Here is a 23,886-nt window from a genome sequence, read left to right as displayed (position 1 = left end):
AGCGGAATGAAGCCACTGCCTTTATTGCATAGACCTTTTCAATTGCTTTGAAGATTGGGGCTGGGGGAACGCACAGAAGACAGGACACGAACTTCCCCACCCGGGGGTAGAGGAACATTAGTGCAAATCGGAGCGCCGGCCCGGGGGAACCTGCCCCTCCCGGGCTGATTGGCCAGCTCGATGGAGGCACCGGAGTAAACGGGGCCAATTAGCTAAGGCCTCCCCGGCCCGTACATTCCAGGTCGCGTCACTGGACGCGTTAAGACAGGCTCCGCCCTCAGCCGACCTGGCTTTTCACGAGCCGGGCACGAGGACCTGGAGTATATCCCGCCCTCATTGATCAGGCACTACCCTTGGGGCGAGCCCATTTCTCCGTGACCCTGCCGACCCCAAGCCCCTGGAGTTCGGGACACCCTCCAGCATCACCTCTGGTCCCCTAGGGTAGGGCGCAATCCTGAGATGGGGCTGGGACCGGTGTGCAGCTTCCGTGCCAACTCCAGCAGCCTCGCCATGCCCCCTAGCTCGAGCTCCGCCCCTTTGGGAATGTAAGCCCCGCCCCTGGCGGGCCCCAAACTTGGTCGAGTTTAGGCTTCCCGCCCAGGGCAGCCTGGAGGACCCGTGAGCAATGTACCAAGGCCAGGATGCACCTGCGCCTGCAATGGCCCATACTCCACCTGCTCCCCGTCCACCGTGAGCACACCGCGGGGCGTGAGCGGCTCTAGGCGGAAGGCACGAGCTGCGGCGTAGCCCAGGTGCGGACAGCCCAGGCTGAAGTGGTTACCACGCTCCATGGCCAGAAACAGGCGCAGTAGCGCTGTCCGCGAGATGCCACTGCGCACCCAGCACAGGTGCACCAGGCCATCATCAAAGCGGGCGTGGGGGGCCGCCACGAGGTCAGCCCCCAGGTGGCTGGGTAAGATGGCCAAAATAAGCACAAAGTCTCCCTCCATCGTCACCCAGCCTGGGGGTAGTGGAGTGCCCAGAGGAGGGAGCAGGTGATCAGGTGGTCCCCCAGCAGAGATGGCTACTGGGGCTCCAGGGGTGGGAGATGGGAGCCCAGAGGATGCTGCCATTTCTGAGGCCCCCTCGCTGATGGGTGAGAGCTGAGCTGCTTTGGGGGTCCCCGGGGGCGAGGGCCGCAGTGGGTCCGGGGAGAGTGGAGCATCCCCAGCCCCACCCCAGTCCCCAGCCAGCTCTGGGCCCCCACCGTTGAGGGACAGGATGGGCAGGGGTTCAGGTGAGCCAGGGGAGGTCAGGGCAGGCTGAGGCAGGGGCAGGGGCAGGGGCAGGTCTGACACTGAGCGGTGCAGCGGTGAGTGGGCCACGGGAGGGGCTGGGGCTGGGGCCAGGGTCAACTCTGACTTGGCCCTTGGCAGGCCATGGGCAGGGGCAGGCGAGGCGGGTTCCACAGTGGCAGGGAGGTAGGAGAAGCGGCCGCGGTAGGTGTGCAGCGTGGCAAGGCCCAGGACTGTGCCCAGCGTGAAGCGAGCACTGCCCAGGGCCCTGAAGCGCTCGCTCTGGATGTCCACGTCTGACACGAAGCCCCAGGCCACAGACAGGAAAGAGAAACAGCGGGAGCCAGAGGCCAGAGTCACGGAGAGCAGGTCCAACGGGTGGCTGCCACCCCGGCAGAGCAGTAAGGAGCAGTTGAGTAGCAGGTCAATGCCCAGGGCTGGCTCAAATCTTCACAATCAGACGCGGACAGACACAGCAGGAAAGAGTAAACAGGGCTGGTGAGACACTGCGTGCCCAGGCCGGGGGGGAGGGGTGTGCACGGCACGTGGACTGGCAGGGAAGCAGACGGGGTCGGGGTGGGGAACCAGGCCTGGGCCCACCCACAGCCATCTGGCCACCTCCAGGTGGGCCAGGTTCCCTGTCAGTTCTTTCACTGCAGAAACATTCACTGAGTGCCTCTTGTGTGCCAGGCACAGTTCTAGGCACTAGGGAGACTGCTCAGAACAAGGCAGGCAAAAATGTCTGGGGGTGGGGTGGCAGGGGAGGGCTGCAAAGCAGATGGACTAGGCCCCTCATCCCAGCAGCGCTCCTCCCACCTACCCCCCGTGCTGGTTCATGGCCCCTGCTAACGCGTTGCCCGAGCCACAGGGGAGAATGCCCACGGGGGTCTTCACAGCCTCTTCCCAGTCGGGGCGTTGTAGGAGTCCATTCAGCACCTGGAGGGTGGGAGACCGGACACCCAGGTGTTGGTCCTGGCCCCCGCAGACCCCCGGGCTCAGGCTTGAGGAAGGGTGGTCCTGCCCTACCTCATGCAGCAGCCCGTCTCCCGAGACTGTGACAATGCCGTCCCATTCACTCAGGTTCAGCCCCTGCACCAGCTCACGGGCATGGTTCTGTCGTTCTAACGTGGGGAACCAGAAGTGAGGCAGGCTCTTCCATGCCCCCGAACCCACCACACCCCCTCACCCCATCCCCATCCCCCTGCTTCTGGACTCTGGAGCCCTAGCCCCCAGCTCCCACCTCCTTCCTGACACTGCCCTTACCTGTCTGGATCAGGTTGAAGGACAGCCCCGCTTCGGAAATCATGGGCAACACATGGTTCTTACACCACTGCCAGGCCAGGCCCCGCCCCCCAAAGGGATTGACCAATAGGAGCAATCGGGGTGGCCTTGGCAGGAGGTCAGGGGTGATTTCTGCAGAGAGAGGGGAAGGAGTCTACAGAGATAGGGACCCAGGCTCCTCACCTCAGAAACAGTAACTGCAAATAGCCCCAGTGGAGCTGGTGGAGGGCTGGCGTCAAAACCTGGAAGTCCAGCTTTTTCCTCCTGGGCCTCACCAGCTCAGGCCCAGGTGTACACCCCCGTGCACCCACCACACCCAGGTGAGGAGACAAAGGCAGCGCTGGGGAGTCTAATCCCGTGCCCTCTGGACTCGAGGGAGGAAGGAGGAGAGCTGTTTCCACCTTCCACACCCCCAAACACCTGGGCCCCGGGTCAGGTTACTCCACTGTGGGAAGCAGCCAGGACCAAGGGAAACCCACCACCTGGGGCCCACGGAACCTTTACCTCCTCGTGCCATCTGAGTACCCTGGGTGGGGGTCTCTCCCCGAGAGCCTTCTTTGATCCCACCCCCGCCCCCCAACCAGAGCTGGATGCGATGCCATCTCCAGGCCTAGGAGCACGTCTCTTGGCTGCTCTCACCAGCCCAGGCGCCTCTGACTCATCTGTGGTCAGGACCCGGGGAAGGGGAAGGGAACAGACTGAAATCCTGCAGGAGCAGCGAACACGACTCCTCCTCGGCCTGTGATTTTCCTTCTGTAGCCCATCCCTGTGTATCACTCTTTCAGGACGAAGCCAGAGGGACACATCACACAGACAGACACACAGAAAAGGAGACACAGAGACGCCCACAGAGGGAGAGCCGCAGAGACACCGAGGTGGCCTTAGGGCAGAGGGGCTGCCCAGTGCCTCACCCCCGTCCCCAGGCAGTGGCAGTCCACGGAGCAGACACGTGAGGGCAGTGGCCCAGCGCTGGGCCTCAGCGCGGTTCTCCTCGTAGGTGGCTGCCCCGTCGGCCCGGAAGGTGCGTGCAGCTCTGCGCCGGCCCCCGCGCCGGCCCCTGGGGTAGGTGTAGACGCAGAAGTAGGCTGCTGAGTCCAGGGGGCTTCGGCTCCGCAGGGTACAGCACCCTGAGACCTCGGTCAGCAGGACCAGGCCACCCCGGGGCCGGGCCTCGGGCTTTGGGCGCAACCGCTGTATGTGCAGGGCTTGTGGTGTGAGAGTGAGGGCGAAGCGTGGGCCGCGGGCTGGGTAGGAGCCAAACTCGCCATGCAGGAGTGGGGTGCTGGGGGTCAGTGGCGGTGGGGGGGCCATGGCCTTGACCCTGTCCAGGGCGCTTCTAGGCCGGTAGCCCCAGCTCCAGGTCAGCTCCTGCTCTGGCCTCTGTGGGGGAGGAAGGAGGGCAGGAGTCAGAGTCCAGGAGCCCCGTGGTGGGCAGAGGGGAGCACGGGCAGGGCCTGTGGACAGGAGGACAGTGAGGCAAGGGGTGCCAACAGGCGAGATGGAAGCACCAGAGGGAGACAGGCCCGGGCAGAGTGTGGGAAGACTCTGAGGACACAGGGCAGAGGTCAGGTGGACGAGAAGGCCAGCATCCGGGACGGTCCGCACCCAGGCATGCAAAGATTCATTCCTTTATTCCCCCAATAATCATTCAATACTATGTGTCAATGGGGCTCCCTGGTGGCTCAGTGGTAAAGGGTCCGCCTGTCAGTGCAGGAGATGCAAGGGATGTGGGTTCAATTCCTGGGTCGGGAAGATCCCCTGGAGTAGGAAAGGGCAACCCACTCCAGTATTCATGCCTGGAGAATTCCAGAGGAGCCTGGCGGGCTACAGTCCATGGGGTCACAGAGAGTCACACACGACTGAGCACACACAGGCACACACTCAGACACAGGAAAACAGGTCTGAGAGCCAGAGAAACAGAGAGGAGACAAACAGCCTCAGCGAGATGAAACCTAATACAATGAAAGGTATTTAGAGAGCAAGGAAGAGTGTAGGGGCTCCAGAGGCACACCGAGGATCAGAAAGATAACAGTGGAGAGAAAGACACAGAAGAGGCAGGAGTCAGGGGGTCCACTATCTGGAAAGACTGAGAAAGGGGTGTGACATGGAGAGACTAAGGGGTTGGAGAGGGAGAGCCACATGTGGGAACCTGCAAGGGACAGAGGCCAAGAGGTGAGCCTCAAGCACTGACCTGGGCGTCTGGCCGCCTGCTCTCCAGGGAGAGACTGGGAGCTGGGCCTGAGATCCCCTCCCCCTGCCCTCTGCCCAGTTCCTGCCTCCTCCTTCCTGCTCACCTTTGTTCCCCACTGCCCCGCCCACCCAGTCACCTATCAGTTCTGCCCCTCAACTAGCCCAGGCCCAGAACTGCCCCAGACACACCCCCGTCTGTGGACTCACTCTTAGGAGTGACCTCTGTCTCCGACCCAGAGGGGTTCTTCAAGAAGGTTCGCCCATAAACTTGCATTGACAGCACCCCTGTCCCCTTACCTTAAATCAGTTTGCACGGAGCCCTAGATCTCCCCCAGTCCTTGGCCTGCGATTCTGTCCCTAGGTCCCCAGGCTTCTGGCCTGGTCTTCATCCATAGGTTCCCCCCAATCAATAAGCCTAAGTCTGTCTCCGGTTCCCTGGGTTCCGGGCCTTCATCCCCACCCCATTTCCAGAACCCGGCTCCAGACCTGAGTTTTCATTCCTGGATCTCTCAGTCCTGGTTCTGGTTCTCCATCTCCACCCCACACCACTAGTACCCCAGTCTCGGGCCTGCGTATACGTTCCTCTTGGTCCCTGAGTCTTCCTGACTTGGGCCCATGTCCCGGACTCGGGCCCTCCTCATACGCCGGGTCCTCCTTCACACAGCCCCTCTAGTCATCAACTGTCCGCACCAGACTCTGGGGGGGGGAGGGGAGGGTGTGCATCCGCTCAGCCAATGGCTGCGCGGCCGGCCTGAATTGCACCAATGAGAGGGTGCGGGGGCGTGACCAGTCGACTCGCGCAAGGGCTTTGCGCAGGGGCTTGCCGCGGAAGCGCAGCAGAACTGGGCGGGGTATCGCCTTTCGCGAGATCAGCCGCCATTAAAGGTGAGGGCACAGGCGCAGTAGAGGCGGCTACCCGGTCCTATGGCAGCGCCCCGTTCCCATCTTTATTGAGGGCACGTGGGCCTGGCCCATTCTTTGAGTTTATAAAAAACAAGGGGGCGTGGGGGAGGAGGTCGTTAACTGCAGATAGAGAATGATCTTAACACATCTAACAAAGAGCAGAGAGATGCAAAAACAGTAAAAGAGAAGCAGAGGCAGAGGCGGTAACACACTTAGACATAGAGCAGAAAAGAGATATAAACAAATACAACAGAATTAAGAATGTGCAAGGTAAGGACATAAGAAAACCCAGAAAATTATGGACGCATAGAGAGATGGGGACAGACACTTTTGGAATGAAAACCAGGAAGGAGAGGCTCATTAATTCACAAACTGTTTACCTTGGGCAAAAACTGGGGACATCATGGCATAAATATTTGCCCAGTGAAGCGGCAAGACAGAGACACAGGGAAGAGAATGGGAGAGACAGTATATGAGAGAGATATGTATCTCGGTCAAAGGTGAGGGACGGAGAGAATGTTGGAGGCTGAGAGAAACTGAGACCGAGAGACAGAAAGCAAACATATGGACAAAGAGACAGAGAGAGGCAAAGACATGAGGAAACTGAAAGAAATAAGGCAAGAATAATATCAGGTGACCTAGAAACAGAACTGTAGATAGAAAGACACATGCTGAAGGAGACAGGGACTGAGCTTGCTACAAAGAAATAAATGGAGGATGAAGTTCATTCCCTGCAAAACAACTTACCTAGCGTTCAACTGAGAATAGCAACAGCACCAGCTAATATGTGCCAAAGAATGACCCTGAGAGAGAGACAGACACCCAGTAAGATGGAGAGACCGAGAAACAGTGTGTGTGCTTAGGGCACCAGGAAAAAGAAAGATACAGTGATCAAAGAGGCTGAGACTCAAAGACCAAGGCACAGGGACAAGGGGGAGAAGAAAACTGTCCCATGGTTTGGTTATCTTGACTTTCACATAGACCCTTACCTGGTCCTGCCGCTCCTCTGCTTCAAGGTGTCCATTCATCTGCTAGTCCTCCGCTGTGTTACCACGTCAGCAAGACGCTGGGCCTGGTTCGGAGGCCATGGGTTGGTGGTATGGGCAAGGAGTCAGGGCTCATGGTGCAGGTTTGGTCTGTGGCTCTGTGAAGAAGTAGGAGCCTGAAGGGCAAAGTAAAGGAGGCCAAGCTATTATAGGAATACTGCAGGCCCTAGAGGCAGGGCTTCCACAAGGAAGAAGTTTCATCACTGTCCCAACCAGTCCATCTGGTCCCATCCAGTAAAGTCAATAACAAGAATAGATACTAATTTTTAGCAAGCACTTATTATGAACCAAACATCGTCCTGAGCTTTTAAACTAATTTTTAAACTAAATGCTCCAAAACACTCTATGTGCCAGGCCTACTATCATCCCCATTTTGCAGATAAAAAAACTAAGGCACCAAGAAGTTACACGACTTGCCCAAGGTCACGCCATTAGTAAGGATTAACAACAAAGCCACGAACTGAATTAGATTACAAACGATATCACCATCTTTCTATGTCGCTGCTCCTCTCTGGATTTCCACCTTCCCCCTTTCTAGGTCTTCTCACTCTCCCGGGTCACCAATTCATCACCCCCGCTTTCTGTCCACTTCCCTTCTCGGTCTCCATTCCTCCTCCTCTTGGAACCTAAGGCTCCCCTCCCCTCTTTCAGGAGTTTTTTTTTTTTTTCCCATCCCCTCTCTACCCCCCATCCTCAAAGCCCGGGGGGCCTCAGCTTGCCTCCTCTACTCTCCAGTACCGTGCACATCCCTGAAACTGAAACGCGCTGGACCACCTGAATCTTTCCCGCTGGGAAAAGCAGCCTCCCGATGGCTGGGAAAAGCAGCCTCCCGATGGCAGGGACAAGCAGGGTTCAGGGAAGGGCCATCTGAGGCCAGAGGGAGGAGGTGAACCTAAAAACTGGTAATACAGGATGCCACAAACGAAGTGCAGCAAGATGATCTCGGGTTACATCTCAAGTAAGACTTCGCGAGCTGCAACCTCACCTGAGAGGCGCAGCAAGCAATAAGACAGAGGAGAGCCTCCTGAGGAAACGCCCAAAGCTTGAGGTCAGAGGTTTTCCGAGGTGCAGACTAGCCAGACAGCCCCGCCTCCTCACCTCTAACACTCGGCTCTCTGGGTCCTCCGGGAGCCACAGAGAGGCCGTCGGCGTCGGGCCAGAGCGTCACCGCGCAACGCCTCTTACTAGTTCCGCGCGACATCTCTCTCGCTCCGAGAGCCTTTTCTTCCGGAAGACTATCAAGAAGAGCGTGGATAGGGCTAGAGAGGCCCCCGACGTGCGGGTCTTTCCGTCCTTGGCGCAGCCCTTGTTCCCTTTTAGATGCTCCTCCACTCAATTCCGGAAACGCCCATCTAGCTGGCCTTCTGATTCACCATAGAGAGGCGTGAGTCATAGTAGAGCGCCGCGTCGCCCAAGTGATGTCAGGTAGGCGCCATACGCTGAAGGCTTTCTCCGCCCATCCCGGGTCTGCTCTCTCTTTCCGGACCTGGCTAAGGAAGAGGCGCCATCATGGTGAGCTAGCTTTGCGGCGTCCTGGCCTCGACCATCCGCCGCCATCCACTGCGGCCCCGGGCTGGGGACGTTCCAGAGGGAGGCAGGGGTTCACGGGTGTTCGAAGGAGGCGACTCCCGCGGTGGGGAGCTGTTTTGGAAGGCCGAAGGCTGGGGCTGGGCTTCTTCAGTCTCCCACCCTTCCTGTACTTCTCTATTGCATAGGTTCCATCGTAGGTGACGAGATTGAGGGGCAAGAAGGTTAAGTAGTATGACCAGGGTTACAGTGCCAGTAAATGGCGGAGCCGGGATTCGGCCCCAGGGACTGGTTCCACAGCCACTCTTGACTGTGCTGCCCCTGTATTCTGTCACTCCCCAGCCTGGAAAGTTGGGTGCTGGTGGGGGGAGTCGTCAAGCGGCTGGTGCCCGTGTTTGGGGGCCAGGCGGGCTTCCGTTCGAGATTCATTTCCCTGTCCTCTGCATTCCCTGTGACTGGAAAGCATCTGTCTGTTCTTTGGAGACCCAGTAATTTTGTTTCAAAGATGTGAGTTGGGTAAGAAGTGCTCACAGAAGGTGCTCACCAAGGGTCTTTGCATACCTAAATGCTGGATGAATGAGAGCTATTAACAGGTAGTTCTTTACAATTCATGACATAGTCATAGGCTTCCTTCAGCATTCTTAGCACTAGAGTGGGAAAGCACCTGGTCAGGTTTTTGGAGTTAAGAAGATAATGCTTGAAAAGTGGTTTTAAGATTGGTTCTGTACAGAGTATTTGAGAAAAAGGCTCGTTGCTTTTATGATAACTTAAAGTCAGTCCTTGGTTTGTTTCTGATAACGCTCCACGTATGGGAACAAGCGTTGAGAGGTTAAATGGTACTTACATTTTTGAAAAACATAGCTGCTAAAGAACTAAAAATTTGAGTTAATAGGGGTGCCATTAAGGTCATTGTGCTGAGCTGACAGCTTACTGTGTAAAATTAGCACTCTTTCTCTTTTTAAAAAAAAAAAAAAATGACTTGAGACCCAGGGAGTTTTAAGTGATTTTCCCAGATTGTTCTCAGTGTGGGTCTGGGGTTGGTTGTCTCCAGAGACTGCGCCTTTGGCTGTTTCTTGCACGTAAGGAATAATTGAAAATGTTTATGTGGTATCTGCCAAACGAGAGTTGGGTTCACGGTCTTCCCTTCCTTCACCCCTTCAGGGAGTTGACATCCGCCACAACAAGGACCGAAAGGTTCGACGCAAGGAGCCCAAGAGCCAGGACATTTACCTGAGGCTGTTGGTCAAGGTGAGGTTTGGGCCAGACACCCCTCATTAAGGCCACCCCAGAAACAGAACTTCAGAGCCTGCATGTGGTTTCGCTCACAGGCTCCCTGCAGGGGCCTGGAGTGCAGGCACGAGTCTGCTGCTTTCCCAGAGCTGCTGGAGATTCCAGCTTTTTCAGTCTCTGGGCCTGTTCACAGCCGGGGGGTGGTGTGGGGGATTTTCTGGGTCCCTGGTCGAGCAGGACTCGGCCAGCTCTCCCTAGGGCTCTATGGGATGGGGGAAAGCCCTCAGTCATCTGTTTGCCCTTTTGTTAGAAAGCTGGGAGGAAGGGGCTGGGCTTGGCTACCCTGGGTTCTCACTCTTCATTTTCCTTCCGCTCCAGTTGTACAGGTTCCTGGCCAGACGAACCAACTCCACCTTCAATCAGGTTGTCCTCAAGAGACTGTTCATGAGCCGCACCAACCGGCCACCGCTCTCCCTTTCCCGGATGGTGAGGGGCTGATGCTGGGGCTTAGCCAACCTGGGGGAGCAACTGGGTCATGTCTGGAGCCCGACTTCGAGAAGAAGGGTGGGCTTGGAGCTCTCTGGTAGCAGCCTGGCTGTTAGCTGGCTTAGCTTCATCCAGCGGTGGGTGCAGAACTCTGACCCCTCTGATGGAAGCAGGATAGTGGGAGCATTGGACTGGCTTAGCCTCATTTTCTTTCTCGCCGTGTCTGTGGGGTTGCAGTTTACAGTGTCTTTTATGAAATCTTCCTGAGGCTTGAAGTCTTAGAGCAAGTCCTCTGTATCAAAAGCTTTCTGTAGGAGAGATCTGTTTGCACATTTTTTGGAGGTTTCCCCAGGCTGGACCTGAGAGTAGGCTTGTTGTGGTAGTTAGAGAGGTGTGGCATGGGTGGGTTTAGCCCAGATGAGGCACAACTGTTGGCCCTTGGGACGCCTGGATCAGTGGGGTTGGATGTAAGCTCCAGAAGGGACTTGTTTAACGTGTACATCACGGCCCCCTCCCCTGTGCCCATCCCAGATCCGGAAGATGAAGCTTCCTGGCCGGGAGGGCAAGACAGCTGTGGTCGTGGGGACTGTAACCGATGATGTGCGTGTGCAGGAGGTGCCCAAACTGAAGGTGAGTGGGGAGGTGTGGCTCGGGAGCACAGGGGGTGTCACGCGGAGGCCCTTGTCCTGCTCTGGTGCCGTCAGGCTCGTCTCGCCTCTGGGTGAGGCAGGCATCAGGCCTGAATTGCAGGGGGGTGGAGTGGACGGCGGGCGTCCCTGGGCAAGCCCCTGCTGGGGCCCTGCTGATGGTGCTCGCTCTGCCACTTTGTTATCTCTGGACAGTGTTCCACAGTATCTCTGCTTCAGCTTTCTCACCTCTGTCCTGGCTTAGGTTTCTGGTGTCCGGGGGGTTTCTAGATGTAAACTGGTAAGAATGGCTGCATTCTTAGGGCTCAGGCGTTTGCCTCCAGTAGTTGGTCGTCGGGCAGAATAAGCAGCCGGAACTCCTGCTGGGTCTGGGCAGGGGACCAGAGGTCCCAGCAGCTCCTGGGTTGCCGTCCAGGGGGCTTTGACCATGTCCGTCCTCTGTCCCCTAGGTGTGTGCTCTGCGAGTGAGCAGCCGCGCCCGGAGTCGCATCCTCAAGGCCGGGGGCAAGATCCTCACCTTTGACCAGCTGGCCCTGGATTCCCCCAAGGGCTGTGGCACTGTCCTCCTCTCTGGTGAGTGGTGCTTCGTGGCTCGAGGGGTTTGTCATGAGCCGTGGGGCTCCTGGCAGCCTTTCCCTTTCTGGGTCTGGGAGGTCAGGGACAGCCCTCCCCCCCGACTCCAGCCCGGATCAGCCTGAGCCGCCCCTTCCTCCCCTTCCCTAGGTCCTCGCAAGGGCCGAGAGGTGTACAGGCATTTCGGCAAGGCCCCAGGAACCCCACATAGCCACACCAAGTGAGTATGCCCTGCACATCGGCCTCGCCATGCTTCCAGCTATTTCCGTCAGCTTAGGATCTCCGCTTTTCCTTCACAGCTCTGCTTAAAGCTCTGTTGTTTGGGTGTTGAGCTTCCTGCCCAGCCAGCATCACTGGTGTGGGTTCTCCAGGGCCTGTGCCGCCCCGGGTGGGGCCTGCACCTTGTCCAGTTCTGGGGCGCCCTGGTTGACACCCCCAGGGCCTGGTGCAGGCCCTTCAGCCCCTCCTGGCCATCTGGCCCCCTGCACTGCCAGGCTTTCCTGCTGACCCCGCCTCAGTTGATGAGGCCCTCTGCTGGTGTCCCTGTGCTGGCCGCTCTGTTAGAGCAGACATTTCTCAACTCCCAGCTGGCTGGCGGGCCCCAGCAGCCCCGACTCACTCTTAACTTGGGCCTCTTCTCTCCCCGCAGACCCTACGTCCGCTCCAAGGGCCGGAAGTTCGAGCGCGCCAGAGGCCGACGAGCCAGCCGTGGCTACAAAAACTAACCCGAGAGTCTACCTTGTTATTAAAATGGTTTTGGACGCTAACAGTCTTCTGTATATTATTGGGGAACGGAGTAGGGAGGACGGAGAGGGTTAGAGCCCTCAAGGAGAACCCCATCATTTTGGGCAGTGGGTACCATGCCCCTCTCTTTGCCAACAGAGATCTGTACGATCAAAGCGTGGCTCAGATGGTAAAGAATCTGCTTACAAAGCAGATCTGGGCTCGATTCCTGGGCTGGTAAAATCCCCTGGAGAAGGGAATGGTTACCCGTTCCAGTATTCTTGCTTGGGGAATCCCATGGACAGGAGCCTGGCAGGCCACAGTCCATGGGGTTGCAGAGTCAGATATGACTGAGCGACTTTCGTGGTGTTTACAGTAGTCGTGTATGAATGTAGAGTTGGACCATGAAGGCTGAGTGCTGAGAAGAATTGATGCTTTTGAGTTGTGCTGGAGGAGACTTGAGAGTCTCTTGGATAGCAAGGATATCAAACCAGTCACTCATCCCTGAATATTCATTGGAAGGGCTGATGCTGAAGCTGAAACTCTAATACTTTGGCCACCTGATGTGAATGGCTGATTGGAAAAAACTCTGATGCTGGGAAAGATTGAGGGCAGGAAGAGAAGGGGGCGACAGAGGATGAGATGGTTGGATGGCATCACTGACTCAATGGACATGAATTTGAACAAACGGAGGTAGTGAAGGATGGGGAAGCATGGCATACCGAGGTTCATGGGGTTGCAAGAAGTGACTCAGTGACAACCCCTCTATGTAGACCAGCCTCTGGGATGAGCCCCTTAATGTTGTGCTGTGGGGGGCAGAGTCTGCAGGGGCCTGAGTGTCGGTGGTGCCCACCCTAACCCTGTTGGCGCCCTCGGACCCTGCTGCACCTTTGGGACCTAGCAGCCATCTAAGGCTGAAACCCCACCTCCTTCCCAGGCGTCTAGTGTTAATGACACCTGCTTCGTTTTTGAACCAGCCACACCTACTCTTAAAGGACCAGTGCTCCCTTCAGGGATCTCCATGTTAGGGATGGCTGGCAGGGCTTGGACCAGGAAATAGAAATGGGCTGGGACACAGTCAGGGAGAGGGTGTGTGGGAACAGGTGATGTGAGCTCCCGCCCCCTAAGCTGAAGTCTGGCGGGCCGCTGGGACCTTCCCTTACTTTGGTCCCACACCCTAGACTTCCAGGGGCCTGTGATGGCCCTCCCCCTGTATTTGCACAAGGGGCTGGGTTCCCCGGATCCCAGGAAGAAACCTGATGAATAAGGCAGGCCGGCCGGCCGGAAGAACCACAGGAATAAAGGAGGTCTCCAGGCCCCTGATCTGACCTCCAGAAAGGCAAGAGGAGGGGAAGGGGATGGAGACCTGGGAGAGATGGGGGTCTGGGGAGGACCGGAGGGAGAGGGACTGGCCTGGCTTCATTCCTCTTCTCTTTGCAGGGCTGGTTTGCTGTGGTCTGGCGGAGGGGAGCCGACTGGGTGCTGGAGAGGGGGCTTCTTGTTGACAGGGATCGGGGAGGTCCACTGAGCAGAGGTTGAGTCAGAATTGTCAAAGGGGCAGCTTGGGAGGGATGCAGAGTGGTCATCCTGGAATAAGTGGACAGTCCGCTGGCCGGAGGCAGTGGGGTTAAGGCAGAAATCCTGGCTGGAGTGGGCCTGAGATCACTCAGAGGGCCGGATCAGTGGTCTTAGGAACCGGGGTTAGTTGATTCGGCCATTAGTCTGAATGGGCTGATTCCATTGTAACGAAACTCCCTGTAGAGGGCACCCACCCCCGCAGTAGCCTGAGTGGGTGTGAACACTCAGGGAGCAGGGTCTTCACCCTGCAGAGGAGACAGACTGAGTTCCCCAGCTGGGAAAGGTGATGCCAAGACTTAGGGCTGGTGTGCACCCTCCCATGGCTGAGAGGGGCGGTTCACAGACAAGGATTCCGGGATGGTCGGCCAGTGAGGACCGGTGAGTCAGGCGGCTGGTTGTCGGGAGAAACATTCCATCCATTCCGTCGGAGCCTGCTGGTTGCTCCGCTGGGCGGTCAGATGTTGAGATTGTCAGCTGGAAGCGATCCATGTCTTCCGTACCGTCAAAGAGACAGCCAGAGAGAGTCAGTTAGGTGTGCTATCTGCCAGGGGCAACTGGGCAGCCCACTCTGCCTTTAGCTAGGGACGTTTGGATGCTCAGAGACAAACAGACAGCCTGTTGCCTAGCGGGAGAGTCAGCCTGAGCAGAGGCAGGGTCACCTGGAGCCTCGTGTCGCCAGCGGGGCTGGAGGGGGGCTGGCGTGTCAGGAAGCAGAGCTGGGTGGCTGCAGACAGGGTCAGGCGGTCATCCTGACCGACACGCAAGGGGCCACTCGTGGGCTCCGCCAGACCATCGGAGTCTGGCAGGAAGCTCAGGTGGCCGGCGGGCTGTTGGTCTGAGCAACGCCACGCTCTGGGCGGTCCCTCATTTGGGCAGTCCGATCGTCAGGACGACGAGCCGTCGGGACTGAGGGCTGTGCGGGTGGCGTTGCACGGCCACACGGAGTCTGCCTGTCTGGAGACCTCTAGATGCTCGGTGTCCAGAGACAGCCAAGCCCTCCGGACATCCAGCCTCACCATCCTCCCTGCCAAACGGCCCGATGGCGGCCTCCCAGCTGGCAGCACTGGAAGGAACGGAGCCAGGGCCCGGGGGACTACCCCAGACTGAGGCCAGCCCTGGCTTCCTGTACTCCGAGGGCCAGCGACTGGCGCTGGAGACTCTGCTGGGCGAGGGCGTGGAGGCGTTCGAGGCCTGCTTGCGGCGCGAGGGGCTGCGGCCCTTCCTGGGCAGAGAGGAGCTCCAGGGCCTGGTGGCAGCGGCTGAGGACTGGACAGCTGCGAAGCCTGAGCCTGGCGGGGCAGCAGAGGGAGCCGACGCCACCCACGGGGTCTCGGGCAGCCTGACCTACTGGCCGGGACAGTCGGAGGAGGCGGTGCCCGTGCTGCGCCTGGGCTGGCCAGAAGACTCAGCCTGGAAAGGGATCACCCGGGCCCAGCTGTACACCCAGCCGCCTGGCGAAGGCCAGCCATCCCTCAAGGAGCTGGTGCATCAGGAGATTCGGGCCGCCCAGAAGGTGGGAGCCGCAGGGGGTCCCTCCCCGAGACTCGGCCATCCTCACGGGTCAGCTCCCAGATGTGGGCGTGAGGAAATATCACTTGGGAGCCCGGCATTCTGGACCGCACATGCCCACACTTCCCAGGATCCAGGCATCCACACAGCCCCGATCTCACCCTGACCCTCTTAGATCTGTGGGTTCCCACTCTCTCCCCAAGACCTGGGTGCCTCAGGCATCCATGCCTCTTGGACCTAAGTATGACCGCACACCTCAGTCACTTACTCAACCCCACCCCCACGGCCAGGGTGGATGTCTTTATCCTCCTTTGTGCCTCGCTTAGTCACTCAGTCGTGTCCAACTCTTTGTGACCCTATGGACTGTAGCCCACCAGGCCCCTCTGTCTGTGGGGATTCTTGTCCAAGCAAGAATACTGGAGTGGGTTGCCACTTATTCCTCTAGGGGATCTTCCCAACCCAGGGATGGAACCCAGGCCTCCCACGTTGCAGGTGGATTCTTTACCCTCTGAGCCACCAGGGAAGCCCAAGAACACTGGGGTGGGTAACCTATCCCTTCTCCAGGGGAACTTCCCCACCCAAGAACTGAACCAGGGTCTCCTGCACTGCAGGCAGATTCTTTACCAGCTGAGCTACCAGGGAAGCCCTTATCCTCCTTCAGGGGGGCCCAAATGAGTTTGAGCAAGCTCGGGGAGTTGGTGATGGACAGGGAAGCCTGGTGTGCTGCAGTCCATGGGGTCGCTAAGAGTTGGACACGACTGAGCGACTGAACTGAAAATGTCTGCCCTGCACCCCCTTGGACGGCCCATTCTATAACAACTTTTTTATGTCTCTACTGCCACGCTGTGTTTTTTTATGGGTTAACCCACCTAATCCCAAGGCTGGGCTATAATCCTATGAGGCTGGGCTTCATGTACCCACTGAGGAGACAGGGAAAGTTAAGTCGCGGAGTGGGGCTTTGAACCAAGGCCCTCTGGCCAGTGACTCAGGGTTCAACACCACCACCTTCTTCTGCCTGCCAGCTCCAGGCTCCTCAGCATTTCCCTGTCCCCAGAGCTCACCTTGGAGGCCTGGCAGGTTATCCCACCCAAGGACCCAGTGTGCAGCTGCCCCCAGTGAAGGGCCTCCAGCCCACCAAGCCCTGGAGCCTGGCAGCCATGTGGTGTCACAGCCCAGGGGTACTGCTGCAGACGTGTGCTTTATGACAGTTTTCCAGCAGTTAGAGGTGGAGGGGCTCCAGAAAGGCTGTTTGCTTCTCATTCACACATCGTTGTTGTTCAGTCGCTAAGTCGTGTCCGAGTCTGCGACCCCATGGACTGCGGCACGCCAGGCTCTTTGTCCTCCGCTGTCTCCTGGGGGTTTGCTCAAACTCCTGTCCCTTGAGTCAGTTCACATATAGGCGCTGAATGAACAGGGTCTCCCCCTCAGCTTCCCTGAATGTCCCATGGAGCCTGGACCAATAAACACTCTGGAGGACCTCACCCCTGGAATGTGCCCCCCAAGCCCCAGGCTCCACCCACAGCCCCTCTCCCCACCCCTCAGCTGGTGGCCGTGGTCATGGACGTCTTCACTGACCCAGACCTGCTTTTGGACCTGGTGGAGGCTGCCACTTGCCGCTGGGTGCCTGTCTACCTGCTCCTGGACTGTCAGCAGCTGCCCGCCTTTCTTACGCTGGCCCAGCAGCTGGGGGTCAACCCCTGGGCCACTGAGGTAGGGGCCAGGTGGCTGGAGGGTGACACCCCAATTCCCTGGCACTGGGGTGGAAGCAGCGGGGGGCAGACCCTTCCGGGGGTGCTGGGTCATCAAGGTGGATGCTGGCTGAGAGTGTCCCCTGAGATCTGATGCCCATGGCATGGGGGTGGGGCAGCTGGGGTGAGCCTTCCCGTGGGGTCCGTCAAAGTTAAGACTATCCACAGGAGACCCCTGGGGAAGCTGGGACACCCAGGTAGGAGCAGCCTGGAGGGAGGGCACCGGGTGGAGGTCAGCGGGGAGGGGAGGGTCGGCTTGAGCACGGGCGTGCCCTCCCACTGCAGAACCTAGACATCCGAGTCGTGCGGGGATGCAGTTTCCAGAGCCGCTGGCGTCAGCAGGTGAGCGGCAACGTGCGGGAGAAGTTCGTGCTGCTGGACGGCGAGCGGGTCATCTCAGGATCCTACAGGTGCGGCACCCCCGACCCCCCACCACCCGGCTTCCGGTCCCCAGCTCCCCTTCAGCCGGCAGTGGGGCATGCCCTTCCCCAGACTCTCTTTCCTCCTCTGTAAGATGGGTCTGTACCCACCCTGCCCGGGAGAGGAGGGGTCTTGTAGCAGAACAGGCTGGCACTGAACCTCGCCCTGGGCGGCGTTGTGGCCTGGGGACTGGGCTCCCGGTGTGGGAGCTCCCATGCCAGGGGGACCTGGACTGGAGTCCAAGCTCTGCTCTGGGTGGCTGTCTCCACCTCTTTGAGCATCTGTGCAAAAATCAGAGGGCTTCCCAGGTGGCGCAGGGGTAAAGAACCCGCCAGCCCATGCAGGAGTCATAAGAGACGTGGGTTCCATCCCTGGGTCGGGGCGGTCCCCTGGAGGAGGGCATGGCAACCCATGGCAGTGTTCTCGTCTGGAGAATCCCATGGACAGAGGAACCTGGCGGGCTACACTCCATAGTGTCATACAGAGTCGTACACAACTGAAGCGACTTAGCACGCACGCAAGGATGCAAAAATCAGAGCTGGTGTACAAACGGCCCAGTCCTCAGACCATCTCCTGTCCCTCCTGTTCTCTCCCTGGGGGCCAGCTGACCCTGGAACCTGGCTCCATGACTTCTTAGCTCTGGGACATTGGGCTGGCTGGTACCTCCCCTTACTCTGAACCTCAGTTTTCCCATCTGCAAAGTGTGAAAATAGCAGCATTTACTTCCTGGGAACGGCATGGCGCAGGGCACGTGGACTCTGAGCCCGAGGGCCTGGGGTCAAATTCTAGCTCCAAGTTACTGGTTGTGTGACTGTGTGCAACTGACTTCCCCTCTGTGCCCAAGTTTCTCCCTCTAGACAATGGGATGGTCTGGTTGGCGCATCTAGAGCAAAGTTTCTCAAGACAGGTACTGCTCATGTTTGGGGCTGGATGATTCCATATTGCGGGGGAGCTTTCTTGGGCTGGATGGCCCCCTACCCAGGAGATATGGGCAGCATCCGGCTTCCCCAGTTATGACAACCCAAACCATCTCCAGACATTGCCAGGTGCCCCACCTCGGGGGCAGAAGTGCACAGTTGATTACCTTTGCCCTAGCCTGGTGACTTTCAACTTTGAGCAGGCCCCAGAGTTACCTGGGTGACTTGCTAAATAAATCCCAGATTTCTGGGCCCCACCCCTATTCAGCCAGCCTCAGTTGCGGCCCAAGAATTGACATTTCTAGCAAGTTCCTGGTTAATGCTGATGTTGCTGGTCCAGGGACCACACTTTGAGAACCGCTAGCATTAAGACTGGGACGTTGGTTTTTTTTTTTTTTTTTGGCTGCGCCTTGCAGCTTGCTGGATCTCAGCTCCCCAACCAGGGGATTGAACCCGGGGGACCTCAGCAGTGAAAGCGCGGAGTCCTAACCACAGGACCGCCAGGGAATTCCCGAGACTGGGAGGTTTTGGCAGAGAATCTCTGTTCTCAGCTTCACGTGGGGATTCCGTAAGATAATCATGCCTGGCACGGAGCATAAGATGTGCTGCATCAACGTCAGCTGTCATTTATTATTATTTGATTTTTTGTGTGTGTGGTTTTTTTTTTTAACCATATTTCATCGACTCTAAGGTGCCACCAAAGGAAAGAAACATCCTGATCCAAATCTGAAAAGATAACGCGTCTTAGAACCAATGAAACACAGTAGTCCAGTCCAACCCGTCGGACATGGCTACCCCATCACTAAACTGGAGGGCCTGGGGCTGCTTCCAGAGCATCGGGCTCCTCCGGTGGGCAGCCCTAGAATGGATGAGGCCAGGGCCACGAGAGGTTGTCCAGGGCCTCTGGCCATTTAATGGGGGAAGGGGATGGAGGTGGGGGGCAGGGGGAGCAATGCAGCCGGGAGACCAGCCCCAGGCCCTGCCCTCCAGGTCGGTCACGGCACGTGTCGGAGCAGCAGCAGCACACCCAGCGCCAGGCTGGCAGCGGCCCCCGCCAACCGGCCGCGCGTGGGGTCGGGGGCCCCGTTACACATGTGGCCATTGCAGCAGTTGGTGGTGAGGCTGTAGGTGACGCCCATGTAGTTGATGGGCTCCTCGTGGCCGCACGAGATGGCGTGCACGCAGCCTTTATTGATGATGGGGCCAATGCCAGGGGCCACCCCGTGGCCCGTGAAGCAGTCCTCGTCGTCGCCACAGCGCATGCTGGTGCCCGGACAGCTCGTGGAGTCGGTCAGCTCACAGAAGACACAGTCCTTGACGCCTGTCGTGCCAGGGGCCAGAACCATCACCAGAAGCAGCAGCCAGCCGAGGACCATGGTGGCCTGGCGGCGGTGACGGTGCCCCAGCCAGGCCGTGGGCTTCCCGGGCCTCCCGGAACTGCTGAACAACACACCTTGAGCCCTCGGGGCTTCTGATCTCCCAGGCCCAGCACCCGGTGTGGCCTCAGTTCCCGACGCTCCGCGTCCTTCTCCCAAGCTCCGTTGTGACCACTGCTCTCAAATCCTTGGGTCTCAGAAACCCCCCCGGGGACGGAGATGAGCCAGCGGCCGCTGCCCGACAGGAGTCTCTGTGGAGTGGAATGGGGGTGACCTCACAGATGCGCCCCCTCCGCAGGGTTCCCACTGGCCGCTCCGGGGCTGAGGTCATAGGTGGGGAAGGGGTGTCACAATCCGAGCGGGCAGGCTGGCCCGCAGACCTGCTGGGGAGTGAGGATGCTGACACCCCACGAGGTAAGGATGCTTGGGCCGGCCTTTGTCACCCCGGCCTCGAAGTGGCCGTCTCTGCCGGGTGCTGCGATGGTGCCCACCGAGGCGCAAGATGGCGTGGATCAGGGCGAGCCTGGTTTTGCAATGGAAAAACCGAAGCTTAGGGAGGGAACGTGACACATCCAAGTTCCCCTGAGCCAGGAGGAGAGCCCAGGTTCATTTAATTCCAAAGAGAGCATTTACTGAGCACCTGCTGTGTACCAGCACGTGTGCTTGATTCTCTAAATCACAACCGGTGTGATCACAGGGATAGTAAGGGCACAGCTCACCACTGGCTTTATTTTTTTTTAACTCTTCTAAAGTATTTATTTACTTATTTTAATTGAAGTATAGTTTGGGGGGATTTTTTTTTTTTTTTTTTGGCCATGCCATGCAGCGTGTGGGATCTAGTTCCCTGACCACTTATTGAACCCACGTCCTGTGCATTGCAAGTATGGAGCTTCTTTTTCTTTTTAATTTAATTATTAGGCTGAGCTGGGTCTTAGTTGCATGCAGGGTCTTTTAGTTATGGCATGTGGGATCTAGTTCCCCAACCAGGGATCGAACCCAGGTCCCCTGCATTAGGAATGCAGAGTCTTAGCCACTAGACCACTGGGGAAGTCTCGACTCCCAGACTTTTAATGCTGAGTACCTACTGGGCAGGGGGCCTGGCCCATATTTTCTGACTCTAATCTTCCTGTGTTTTAGTTCCGTGTGACAAATGAGCAAACAGAGGCAGGGAGCAGGCACACCCAGAGCCTGGTACACAGCAAGCAGTTAATAAGTGGCAGTCAGAATAGGAAGCAACTGAGTCTTCAAAGAGTCCCAGAGGGTGTCAGAATCCCATCTTTCCAGAGGTGGAAACTGTGGGAACAGGGCAGAGCCCAGGTGATCATTTAAGTATGTTAGCTCATGCCTTCCCATCAGCCCTCTAGGGTAGATACCTGGTTGCCCCCATTCTACAGAGGGGCATGTTGAGGTCAGAGGGATTGCAGGACTTGGTTGAGGTCACACAGCCTTTCCAGGAGACCAGGCTGGGGGCGGGCGATGCGGGCCAGGCCAGACTTCTGAGGCTGCTTGGAGATCCTGACCCTCCCCTCCACCCTCTGTGTCCCCCAGCTTCACATGGAGTGACTCTCGCCTGCACCGTGGCCTGGTGACCCTGCTGACTGGTGAAATCGCCGATGCCTTCAGCCGAGAGTTCCGGACGCTGTATGCAGCCTCCTGGCCGCTCCCGCCCGCGCCCACCCCGGGTCCCTTTGTTAGAGCCCTGGGGGGGCTGCAGCTGGCCCACAGCCCGAACCGCGTGGCCCACCGCTGCTCCGTGGCCCCCCTGTCGCCGCCAGCACCGCCCGATGGCTCACTGACCCAACGCCTGGCCGCCTGCCGAGTCTTCGAGGGGGACAGGCAGGAGACCCCGGCTGCGCCAGGCCCGGCTCTGAGTGACATCCTGAGGAGCGTGCAGCACGCCCGGGTCCCCAGCGGGACCCCAGCCCGGCCCAGCCGCTCCCTCTGGGACCTGAGTCGCCTGTCGGGCTCTAGCGATGGAGACAACGATGAGGTGAGACCGGGGTGGCGGGCCTGGAAGAGGATGGAGGCCTGTGAGGGCCCCTGCCAGGTGCCTGGTCCTGGGGCGGGGGAAGCAAAACTGCTTCCCTGCCTTCCTGATGGCAGGGTCCACTTCCGGTATCCCTACTGTGTGCTGGGCAGGGGAGCACTGGCGACACAGGGCAGAGAGCCTCCTTCTCGGACCCTCAGCGTTCTCACTGGGGACATGGGCTGAGCTACTGTCCCCATCCTCAGTTTGCTTGGGAGGAGGAGTCAGTGCTGTCAAATGAAATAGATTAATCACCATTGTTACAATAAAGCCCCCAGATGGAATTTATTTTGATTTCCTGACCTCCTCCTCCCATGGCAGTGAGGCGATACTCCTGTTAATGCTCCGGTATATGGATGGAAAAGCTGAGGCACAGAGGGGTTGCGTTTCACTTGCCCAAGGTCAAAGCAACGATCTTTTTTCGGGCACCTTGCCACGCTCCAGGCCCCATGCCAAGTGCTTCCTCACAGTTGATTAAATGTAACCTCTGCCACAAACAGTCTGAATCTGCCTGCAATGCAGGAGACCCGCGTCCATCCCTGGGTTGGGAAGATCCCCTGGAGAAGGACATGGCAACCCACTCCAGTATTCTTGCCTGGAGAATTCCATGGACAGAGGAGCCTGGCGGGCTACAGTCCGTGGGGTCGCAAAGAGTTGGACACGAGTGAGCGACTAACACTTTCACTTTGAACTGCCACAACCATTGAGGTGGATGTGATCACAGCTCTCCACTCACCCATTTCACAGGTGGGGAAACCAAGGCACCAGGGAGGAAATGGATCTCAGCCCTGGTTGCCTCCCAGGTGGAACATTTAAATGCTCTGCTCACTGGCTTCCTGGGTTCGAGTGTGCTGCGCATGTTGTGGAGGGGGCTCGGGGAGGTCAGGGGGGGTCTCCCTTCCCTTTTCCCAGCTGCTTAGACACTTGGCAGAGCCTGCCCCCGTTCTCTGTGTCCCTGGATGCAGGCAGACCTGCGGTCAGTTCCGCTGAGCTGTGCCCCCTCTGAGCCTCAGTTTCCTCATCTGCTTAAGTGGGAGCTTGAGGCCAGTCCAGAGAGAAATGAATGTCCCCGGAATCACCTCCCTCGGTCCCGATCGAGAGGAGAAGAGGGATGGGCAAGGGCAAGGTCCTCGCCTCTTCCGGGTCCTGAGCCGCCCTCACCTGGCATCACCTCCCTTGGCAAACATTCGCCGCCCCCATGCAGCTGGCTGCTGCTTCCTGTTCCTCTCCCCACTGCAAAGCTGCACATGGGGACACAACTCCGCACCCCCTCTGTAGGTCTGGGGGTCCCCAGCCTCCCCATTCACTTCCCTCCTGGTTCTGGAGACATGAAGGCCTTCTCACCTCCCCCCACCCCTCCACACTCATCTCCCTGCAGCCCACCTCTTCTTTCCTCCCCTCCCTCCTCCCTAAGCACCCTCTCCATCCTCCCCCACGCCCCTCCCTCCCGGCCCTGCTCTCTTTCTCCCCAGGCTCTGGGACCCCCAAGAACTACCTCTCACCTCCGTGACTTTCCCTCCACAGCTCAAGAAGCCCTGGGGCTCCAAGGACACACCAGCCAAGGCCCTGATGAGGCAACGGGGTGCTGGAGGGGCCCCTGGCGGGGAGGCGGACGCCCGCCCGCTGGCCTGGTCCCAGCCCTGGGGCGGCCCCCTGCCCCTCACCCCTGGCCGCCGCCTCCGCTATCTGTCCCCGACCCGGAGGAGGTTTGCTGAAGATGCTGCCTCCAAACTGTTGGAACCCAGAGGCATCCGGCAGCCAGACAGGGCCACCCAGCCAGGACTCAGGGGGCGGCCCTGACCGGAGCCAAAGCCAAATGGCTCTAGCCGTGACCCAGGCTGGTCAGACAGCGGTCACTCAGAGCCCCCCGGCTCCCTGTTTTACCTGGGACAAAGCTTTTGGCCTTGGTGTCTGGGAGATGCCAAGGATTTTTTCCCCCATTTGTTCTAGAATGCGGGCAAGCCCAGTGCCCACTCTGGACCTCAGTGTCGCAGCCTAGAAAACGGGCAGGAGGTCTCCATTAGGCGAGGTCCTAACAGCACAGCTGTTCCCGCCGGGTCAGAACTTCTCTGAGGAGACGCCTGGCCGAGTGGTCCCCGAGCTGGAATTGTGCGGGGATTGAAGATGGGGTTCTCGGGTCTGAGAGGAGGCTTCCTGAACCCGCCTGCTCTCAGGAGCTGTGGGGTAAACGGAGCCTGGCCGCGGAGAGGAGAGAAGCGTCCGGAGCGGGTAGCCGAGCCGAATCCCGAGGCCCTGGGGAACAGGTCCGGGCTAGAGAGGGGAAGCCAGCAGGGCCCGAGTCTGTTTCGCGGGGGCTAAGTGGCTGATTGTTAGGGCTGCCCTTTACCTCTGCTCAGAATAAAGCTGCTTTATGCCAGAAACGTGCGTTTCCGCAGCCTCACGAGAGACCCCGGAGTCCAGACCTGGCTCCTTCGTCCCTCAGACCCAGGAGTCCTGGCCCCCATCAGCCT

The 23,886-nt window shown here is 58.6% G+C and overlaps 4 protein-coding genes and 1 non-coding gene across 9 annotated transcripts; 2 read left to right on the top strand and 3 right to left on the bottom strand.

Annotated features, from left to right (window-relative positions):
• Positions 1–16: 16 nt before the first annotated feature.
• On the bottom strand, positions 17–7,766 carry SPHK2 (sphingosine kinase 2). 5 transcript variants are annotated; one of them, XM_068991669.1, is made up of 7 exons: positions 7,641–7,766; positions 6,599–6,771; positions 3,428–3,896; positions 2,499–2,648; positions 2,262–2,356; positions 2,056–2,171; positions 17–1,683 (listed from the first exon to the last, which is right to left on the bottom strand). In XM_068991669.1, exons 2-7 carry the CDS (start codon positions 6,635–6,637, stop codon positions 585–587), a joined length of 1,968 nt encoding a protein of 655 aa, XP_068847770.1. In that variant the 5' UTR covers positions 6,638–6,771; positions 7,641–7,766; the 3' UTR covers positions 17–584. The 5 variants fall into 5 exon arrangements, with proteins under 5 accessions (XP_068847770.1, XP_068847771.1, XP_068847772.1 ...); XM_068991670.1 differs by lacking the exons at positions 6,599–6,771; positions 7,641–7,766 and adding an exon at positions 4,914–5,364; XM_068991671.1 differs by lacking the exons at positions 6,599–6,771; positions 7,641–7,766 and adding an exon at positions 4,708–4,753.
• A 339-nt stretch (positions 7,767–8,105) lies between these two features.
• Positions 8,106–11,884, top strand: RPL18 (ribosomal protein L18). The gene is made up of 7 exons (XM_068992301.1): positions 8,106–8,167; positions 9,344–9,430; positions 9,791–9,898; positions 10,430–10,528; positions 10,995–11,118; positions 11,269–11,338; positions 11,768–11,884. Exons 1-7 carry the CDS (start codon positions 8,165–8,167, stop codon positions 11,841–11,843), a joined length of 567 nt encoding a protein of 188 aa, XP_068848402.1. The 5' UTR covers positions 8,106–8,164; the 3' UTR covers positions 11,844–11,884.
• Positions 11,885–14,458: 2,574 nt separating this feature from the next.
• Positions 14,459–23,215, top strand: FAM83E (family with sequence similarity 83 member E). The gene is made up of 5 exons (XM_068992924.1): positions 14,459–14,932; positions 16,471–16,638; positions 16,962–17,086; positions 20,938–21,374; positions 22,938–23,215. Exons 1-5 carry the CDS (start codon positions 14,459–14,461, stop codon positions 23,213–23,215), a joined length of 1,482 nt encoding a protein of 493 aa, XP_068849025.1.
• SPACA4 (sperm acrosome associated 4) lies at positions 19,009–19,389 on the bottom strand. The gene has a single exon (XM_068992201.1). The coding sequence runs from the start codon at positions 19,387–19,389 to the stop codon at positions 19,009–19,011; it is 381 nt and encodes a 126-aa protein (XP_068848302.1).
• On the bottom strand, positions 20,365–20,437 carry TRNAR-CCU (transfer RNA arginine (anticodon CCU)). Its single transcript has one exon. It is a non-coding gene; the product is annotated as a tRNA-Arg (tRNA).
• Positions 23,216–23,886: the final 671 nt, after the last annotated feature.

Source organism: Capricornis sumatraensis, chromosome 20, assembly GCF_032405125.1.
Source record: "Capricornis sumatraensis isolate serow.1 chromosome 20, serow.2, whole genome shotgun sequence".
Classification (NCBI taxonomy): domain Eukaryota; kingdom Metazoa; phylum Chordata; class Mammalia; order Artiodactyla; family Bovidae; genus Capricornis; species Capricornis sumatraensis.
This window is presented reverse-complemented; position numbering and strand designations above follow the sequence as displayed.

Bases quoted from the DNA above. Each gene is read 5' to 3' on its own strand.
- SPHK2 (XM_068991669.1), bottom strand. From the start codon at position 6,637: ATGAATGGACACCTTGAAGCAGAGGAGCGGCAGGACCAG. The intron at 3,897-6,598 runs GTAAGGGTCTAT...CCTCCCCCACAG, and splicing joins CAGAGGAGCGGCAGGACCAG to AGGCCAGAGCAGGAGCTGAC. The intron at 2,649-3,427 runs GTGAGGCACTGG...CTCTCTCTGCAG, and splicing joins GCCACTGCCTGGGGACGGGG to AAATCACCCCTGACCTCCTG.
- RPL18 (XM_068992301.1), top strand. The intron at 9,899-10,429 runs GTGAGGGGCTGA...TGCCCATCCCAG, and splicing joins CGCTCTCCCTTTCCCGGATG to ATCCGGAAGATGAAGCTTCC. The intron at 11,119-11,268 runs GTGAGTGGTGCT...CCCCTTCCCTAG, and splicing joins TGGCACTGTCCTCCTCTCTG to GTCCTCGCAAGGGCCGAGAG.
- FAM83E (XM_068992924.1), top strand. From the start codon at position 14,459: ATGGCGGCCTCCCAGCTGGCAGCACTGGAAGGAACGGAGCCAGGGCCC. The intron at 17,087-20,937 runs GTGCGGCACCCC...TGTGTCCCCCAG, and splicing joins GTCATCTCAGGATCCTACAG to CTTCACATGGAGTGACTCTC. The intron at 21,375-22,937 runs ATGAGGTGAGAC...CTTTCCCTCCAC, and splicing joins CTCTAGCGATGGAGACAACG to AGCTCAAGAAGCCCTGGGGC.
- SPACA4 (XM_068992201.1), bottom strand. From the start codon at position 19,389: ATGGTCCTCGGCTGGCTGCTGCTTCTGGTGATGGTTCTGGCCCCTGGC.